This window comes from Anneissia japonica, unplaced genomic scaffold (genome assembly GCF_011630105.1).
Source record: "Anneissia japonica isolate Jap-2015-1 unplaced genomic scaffold, ASM1163010v1 scaffold288030_len866700_cov218, whole genome shotgun sequence".
Taxonomy (NCBI): Eukaryota; Metazoa; Echinodermata; class Crinoidea; order Comatulida; family Comatulidae; genus Anneissia; species Anneissia japonica.
In genome coordinates this window covers 487,797-495,619 of record NW_022728334.1, presented here as the reverse complement: position 1 = coordinate 495,619, position 7,823 = coordinate 487,797, and the positions used below count along the sequence as shown (strand labels likewise).

The 7,823-nt window shown below is 37.1% G+C and overlaps 1 protein-coding gene across 1 annotated transcript in view; it reads right to left on the bottom strand.

Annotated features, from left to right (window-relative positions):
* Positions 1-2,643: 2,643 nt before the first annotated feature.
* The window catches only part of LOC117114109, a 5,539-nt gene continuing 359 nt past the window's right edge, over positions 2,644-7,823 (bottom strand). Inside the window, exons 2-5 of the mRNA XM_033257660.1 lie at positions 6,511-6,609; positions 5,261-5,395; positions 4,858-4,929; positions 2,644-3,393 (exon numbers count right to left, since the gene is read on the bottom strand). Of these exons, the coding sequence (XP_033113551.1) occupies positions 3,211-3,393; positions 4,858-4,929; positions 5,261-5,395; positions 6,511-6,609 (489 nt within the window). The 3' untranslated portion in view covers positions 2,644-3,210. The remainder of the gene's footprint in view (positions 3,394-4,857; positions 4,930-5,260; positions 5,396-6,510; positions 6,610-7,823) is intronic.

Here is a 7,823-nt window from a genome sequence, read left to right as displayed (position 1 = left end):
ATGAAATATCCTAAATAATGTGACAGGCTTTTCTCAGTACTGCTGAGAAAAGCTAATAAGGTAATACGCCCGCACACGATCCAAATGAGAGGGTGGGGGACACATTGGTTTGTCGCATCAAACTAATATATAGGCTTAAGCAACACTATTAAAGAAAAAGGTACATATATATCGGCGCAGCCTACGCTTTCCTATGTCCAAGAAAATGTTTGCAACAAGTGGTATAAAGAACAACATGCCTGCTTTTTAGACCTTTGAAATAGTCCGTCATCGGAGGTTCATGATAATAAATCATTACCCGGTGTTTGTGATTGTTACTCAACCCAGGCAAGAAACATCATGTATGTATGATAGGGAATATATGACAAATATAATGAATCTGAATCTGTAATGAATCTAATGAAATAAAGGATACTTAAACAAACCTATAAGCCGGTGACACCTGCCAGATGTTGACGCTTTTGCCGCAATTTAACTTAAAGTTCACTAACGCCCGGGGTTGGACTCTTTCAAGTTGCCTTGTTTGTCGCCAGTAGGCCCGTGAACCAGACTGGACACTGTCCGTATAAAACTATTCAATAATGAGTCTGATGATAGCACAAAAATGCCGTAATTGTTTAAAGAAAAAAAAATACATTTTTTATAACATAGTTCACCTGATGAAGCTAGCGAAAGGGTGGTTTCAATTGATTTTGTTAGTCAAAAGAAGGTGTACTTACTTTATTTTTTTGTATTTCATGTGATTTTAGTTTTAGTTGGGGACATTATCCACACAGCGAAGATATTTTACTGCGCGGGTTCCCACATCGCCTCGGGCCCCATAGACTCGTCGTTAACTGGTTTACAGGATTAATATACTTATATTTTCAATGAAGATCATGTTATTATCAGATGACCATTTGCATAGAATCGTATAATGATAATCTATAGATGTTAACCAGATCTTTGTTAGGATTAGGGCAATCCAAGATCCCTAAGGAACTCCGGCGTTTGGTGTTATCCATGCCGAAAAGTGATGATCAATTCTTCCATGTTAACACTATGGAAACGGTTAGCAAAGAAGAGCTTCTACCGATTCTACGGAAATTTCATTTACGAGTGGTTTTTGGAGTTTAAATATTAAAATATTGTGATGCATCGATGAGATCGAATGCTTTTATTGTAGTCGACTGTTATCAGTGGCTTAAAACCATTCATTTGATAGCAGGAGCATCAACTGTGTCTTTCTAGTCGGATAGCGTCCTTACCTTCGTTCCAAATAAGACTTCCACTCATCTGCAATCATAATGCTAACACACATTTTAGAAATGGAGCGAAAGTCACTTTTAATAATTGACTTCTGGGTGGGAACAACGTCCGATTATTTCCATTCATTTGGTACAGAAATGATATTAAGAAGGCGGAGAACACTATTTTAGTGTACAAATGATCAATTCAGTACATATATTCAAACCCTTTAAGAGACACTATATTTTCAATCTTGCAAGTTGTGGCTCTTAGATGGGATATTTTTTTTCTTTTCTCATAGTGAATACTTGATAATTCATTAGTAGCATTTGAATCTTGGAGCAGACATAATATAGAAGTTCTGTTCTTTTAAATCTGTTTAATTAGGCTATTTTAACTCATTCATAGGTAAAATAAACTAAAGTTATAAAGACTCAATATTGACTGTGTGACAAAAAAAAATATATAGGCCTATAAAGGAGATATTAAAGTTTCGGTTAAGCTCGGTTTCCATAGAATCGCTCACCCAATCGGCGACAGTCACCGACAGTGTTGTCGTGAAGGTTGAACCTGGTTCATTTGCCGATTGCGTTGCAAAGGAATCGGGGTGTCTTCCCGATTGCGTCAAAGCAATGCACCCTGAATCGTCTGAATCGAATCGGCAAAGCCGAACCAGGTTCAACCTTCCCGTCAGCTTTCCTCGGTAGGGTGAGCGATTCTATGGAAACCGAGCTTTAGTGTCCTTAAATACCCTATTAAGGGGACACTTCTTTAGGTCACAAGTGTACCTTTTATAGGGATTCATGTTTAATATTTACTACAGAAATTACAAGTTTTATAAATTTTTATTTTTACTTTTGCGATCTGGGGCCTAGTGGGGCCTACATGCTTTATTACCTGTTTATTACTAAGTTGTGATTTGAAGTGTCAATAACAGCATGTATACTATTGAATATCACATAATGTGTTTCATTCAAATTTTATAGTTAATAAAGGTATACTTGCTTTTATCATAAAGATAATGCTTGGCAACTCTTCGTTTAATATTTTAAACTGTCACTGAAGACTGTTCTTAAATACGTTTGTGTGTCTGCATATAGAGGCGTAGCGTAGCAGTATCAGCATTTTTTAATTAAAAAAGTAGTAGATTCAAGGATGGTTTCTTGAGGAACAACGCAATTAGTTGTCCAGATTTCAGTGTTTTGAACTTCTATATTTCTTACGGATCGCTTACAATGTATCCTGCCTTTTCTGTAAATGCAATTTGTAAGCAAGAGAAATCAAGAATTCACTGCTTTGTCTGGCTGACGTTAAGAAGTGTAAATATATTTTGTGAAAGCCGTTCAGATAATTAAGGCAATTATTATTTCTTAAATGTTACATCATTCATAATAAAAAAAAAACACATACTAGATATTTTTTTAAAATTTCATTTTAATTTGCAACTCCGTTGTTTCATTAATCATACTTTCACAGTAGGCCTATAATGAAAAATAATTTGCATTAGAAATATTTAAAATCGAGTTTAGTGGTTCGACTTGAGAATAAAATTTAAATGTAAAGATAAAGATATTATATGCCACCCAAAAAATAAGAACCCATAAGATAATCAAAGAAAACTTTGAATTGATGATTTAATAGAACCACATAATTTTCAATAAATCACATAATCAGAAAAAGCTTTTAATTATTGCAGGTACTATCAAGCATTTATGTTTTGTTTTGTTTTGGGGTTTGTTTTTTTTGAAGAGGGAAACGATTCTTCTTTTCATCTTTATACGAAGCAGTATTTTTTGAACTTAAAAAAAAAATGTTCTGTAATTAGAATTGTTCGCCAGACAAATTCTCCTTTCTCTGTAAATTCTATGCTGTTGCTGTATTATTCATTTTAACATTTCATTAATGTTTACGATTATTATCAATATCTGAGTATTAGTTAAGATGGCAGTTCGGCACATCACCCATCAGGACATGTCAGTAGTTTTATGGGAAGCGAAGTTCGTAACCGTCACAGAAAACATATCGATTCTGGACGGGACTAGGATTGGTTAGCTGAATTGCAACAGCACCACTGACTCCATTCGCACACACGCTGGCAGCTACAGAACCTGCAGGTGGTTGGATATTGCCCACGTTGTTGTTAAGTTGAAGCTCGTAAATGGATCCCTAAAAGTAATTTTAAACATCTATTTCAGTAAGGAAATTTTAAATTTTGTCAGATAAAAATTGGGGAGCATGCCACTACACCTCTCTGAAAATCTACCCCTGTATAAGATCATTGCTACCACCGGGGAAAGCGCCCCGGGGTCCGGGCCTTGCAGGGGCCCGGGATAACGAGGTAAAAAATAATAAAATAAAATAAATAAATAAATAAATAAAAATTATTAAAAGTATACATTCATCCAGTATCATTCATGTGTTTTTCCCACGAGAATTGTAAATAAAGTTGACAGTTTATCGATATGAAAGCGGGTAATTAATCGCTTATAATTCTTTTTCCGTAGTATTTTCATGACTTTTACTACTCGAGAGTTTATGTTTACAATGTATCAAATGGTAAATTCTTGGGCCCTGGATATCTTTAATTAACATTAGTTAGAAAATATGAAGACCTGATAAAGATTCGATTGTCAAAAATACTGAATTAATATAAACCAGTGGTGGATTTAAGGGGAGGCCCGGCCCCATAAATCTTTCAACATGTAACAAAAATTAGAAAAAAGAAAATTCTACTCTGATTTAAGTCTAAGAGTGCCATTTTCCGGAGCCCCTCTATTTGAAATTCCTGGATCCGTCACTGTAAACTTTGATACCTAAGTTATGAATCTTTTCAGCACGTTTGAATAAAAGGAAGAATAGCTTTTAATTTTCATGTTTTTATACTTTATTTTTCATGACCTGGTGAAATTAGGCACTTTATAATCGATTAAATTAGTCCTTTAATCTGTTAAAAGGCCGTAGCTTCAGGGGGTGAGGAGCTCCAGGGATCTGCCCCTCATTCCCACTTGGGACTTGACGGCCCACAGACCCCCGACCAATGGGCCCGGGCAGCGAAGGTGCCCCGCGGCCCTGGCTACCACTGCTAACATGATAGGTCTTCCAGGGGTAGGGGCTGCTATGCACATTTAGGGTAGGACATACAATTGTCCTGGTTTCATATCAATCTGTATAAGGTGGGGTCCAATCAGTTGTGTGACAAAGAGGTTTGAGGCCTAGGCTAAGGCTCTTTAGGGGCTCTCCTGGAGAAAAGCAACCCGCCTCAGCGTATTAGACGTTGAAGTATTTTGATCTTTTTTACACGTAATAGTGCTCTATAAAAGGCCCAGAGTTTGCCAACATATGGGGAGAAAATGCTGATATTTCTTGCATGGGACCCTGGCTTTAGCTATGAGAGCTAAGCTGTTACGCATTGGTGCCATTAGAGAACTCTTCTTCATGAATTTACTATGTGTTTAACGACAGTGGCAAAGACCTTTTCAGCTGGGTTGGTGAAAGTACAAGATGTAGGCATTGACAACTTTTTTTGGACTGTTATTACAGGATTAGGCCTAATGCCATCAGTAACCTAGCCAACGTTAATGCTTACCAAAAAAAATGTGTTTTTAGAAAACATCAATCAATCTTACTTACTGCCGTTGGATTGAAGAGCTGTCCTGTAACGAAACACTCATTGGTAACGAAACGGTGAAAATATGACCGGGTCTGCAGAGAATAATACAATATTCAAAACAACATTATTCTACATTATCCTGAGTTAGATTATTGTTACATGACAGTGAATGTACTGTAGTCAAATTCACTCCGGTAAATATGGCCCCGGAAAAACTGCCCCTGTCAAAAAGACCAAAAAGAATTTATCAACAAGTAACGTTCACCCATTCACAGATAAAAAATGCAAATTATACATAATAACCAAAAACATTTGCTCATTTGAAGAATAAGAAAAATAAGAATGCCTGTGGTAAAATGGTTAATTATTAAAAAAAAGAAAAAAAAGAAGAAGAATAAAACGTGCTGTTTTTTTGTTGCTTACATTGACGTGGTCATGCACAACCTGAACAAGGGACTGCGGTATTCCATTCATCAACTTCTCAATCAAGATTGATTCTTCATTAGCAAACCAGCTTGTTGTCTGCTGAGTTCCACCGGCAATTGTGCAAACCTGCGTCTGAAATCATTCGAAAATGATAGTTATTAAGACATTCCACAGGCCCAAAAACCTTATAAAGAACTCTTAGACAGGATGATAATCTTGGTTATGATTGATTTGATGATGGGTTGCTGTTGTCGGGTGATGACGGTGATGATGATGAGTGATGGGAATGGTTATGATGCCGACCACGAACACCACCGTGCATCTATAGCTACCAAATCTCATGCATCTGGCGTGGCACTTATGCCTTGAGACCCAATCTCCAGCCTTTTGTAAAATTCATGATTTTCCCGATAATTCACATTAAAACAACATACAAAGCATACATCAGATTGTAATCACGACCGATGTTGTTCTATCTTACGCAATATTTATCTTACACAATATATATTTTGTTGTGGTCAAAATTCAATTCCCAAATTAGTATGACGATGATGATGAGGATAACTATGATGTTGTAGGTGGTACCCAAAATAGGGTAATCCAGAGCAGGGATATTTTTTAAAACTACAACATTAAAACGCAATTCTAGCTTAACTCTTAGTTTTAGCTTATTTTAACCTTAGTAACAAGTTTACATTTGTTGGATCATGGTTGAGAAGAGTAGAATAACAATTTCCATATTTTTCACTTTTGTTTCCTGAAAGAATGCGCAGTTTGGCTCTCAGTCGTGTATGGATCACATTACACCACAAATGCCGCAGTGCAAAAGTTAAGTGGCGAAGTGCAGAGGGCCAGGGTGGCGTTGTGTGGCGAGGGGGATGATTGGGGAAGCGAAAGTTTAGTGATCGGAACAATCTGATGATTTTGATGATGAGGACGATGTTGATGATAAGGACGATGCTGTTGATGATAAGGACGATGCTGTTGTTGTTGTTGTTGTTGATGATGATGATGATGATGATGATGATGATGATGGGAGATGGGAGATGGGAATGATGCTTATGATGACGACGACAACCATGCATAGCTCCCAAACATCTGGCATGAGACTCACATTTTCAGAATCAATTTCAAGCTCTCACTCCAGTCCCCTTTTGAACAATTCACACTTTTAAGGATACTAAGTGTATTTTTTATGCTCGGCAAATTTCCAGGACCACAAAACCTACTCTGTTTAGTTTACGTACCTGTAAGTTAATCAATGCATCGTTTGGAAATTCGCAAAATGCTATACACGCCAGCGCCGACAAGCATAGGCACAGTGCTAAGTAAGTCTTCATTATATTCTAAAATAAACAATAAGATACGGTATATATGTATGTTTTGCCATTTGATACCTATTACTTACTATGTAGGTTTAACATTCCGCAAATTACATTAGGACCTGGCTCCATGCAATGCCGTAGCCAGGATTTTCAAAGTGCGGGACAATATCAGGGTCAATGCCGTAGCCAGGATTTTCAAACAGTGTAATATCAGGGTAGACCCACTTTACGCTTAAATTCAAATAATGTGCACCCATTTTCCTAAAAGTTCTCCCATTTTACGCAAAAATATGAATAATATGGATCCATTTTTAAAAAAGTCGACCCATTTTACACTAAAAAATATCAGAAATCTGGACCCATTTTTAAAATGTGGACCCATTCTTTGTGGACCCAATAGAACAATTTTGTAGGACTGTCCCAACTGTCCCAATAGCTGGCTACGACATTGGACCGACTTTACGCGTAAATTAAAACAATGTGGAAACATTTTACGCAAAAATATGAAAAATCTGGACCCATTTTAAGCTAATGAGAAATCTGGACCCATTCTTCAAAAAGTGGACCCATTTTATGCATAAAATTACACAATTTGGACCAATTTTTAAAAATGTGGAACCATTCTTTGTGGAAGGATTAGATTATGTGGGGCTGTCCCAACTGTCCCAATAGCTGGCTACGGCATTGGCCCCATACTATTCAGGTCCCTATAACTGCGTCCACCAACTTTTGACTATTCAGGAGTATGAGCACTCTGGACAGGCTGAAATACATTTGTTTTTAAAAATGAAGAAAAGGTGTGAGGATCCATACCCACGTACTTCAGCCTCGCTTGTGGGTGGGGCAGCAGGGGTGTATCCAGGATTTTTTTCTGGGTGGGTCGTGATTTTTTTAACCTTTTCACAGTGAAATAACAGCAAGATGTGATTAAAATGTCAATACAATTTGTTTGAAGCGGATGGCAGACTCAATTTCAGAACTGCTGGAATTAAGATAGATTACGTCACGCAATTGGGAAGGTCTTTGGACTCATTGCTGGTACCTCATCAATGCTTTTTCATTTATGTCATTGTCAAAAGGGCCTAAATGTCTTTCGAGAAAACGTGGATGTGATTCTGCGTCTTAAATCACTTTAATTGGTCCTCATACGCATACCCCACCATAGATTGACACAAAATATTAGGAGGCTCATCCTTGATATATGGCCTATGCTTCAGCAAAGCACGGAAAAATTC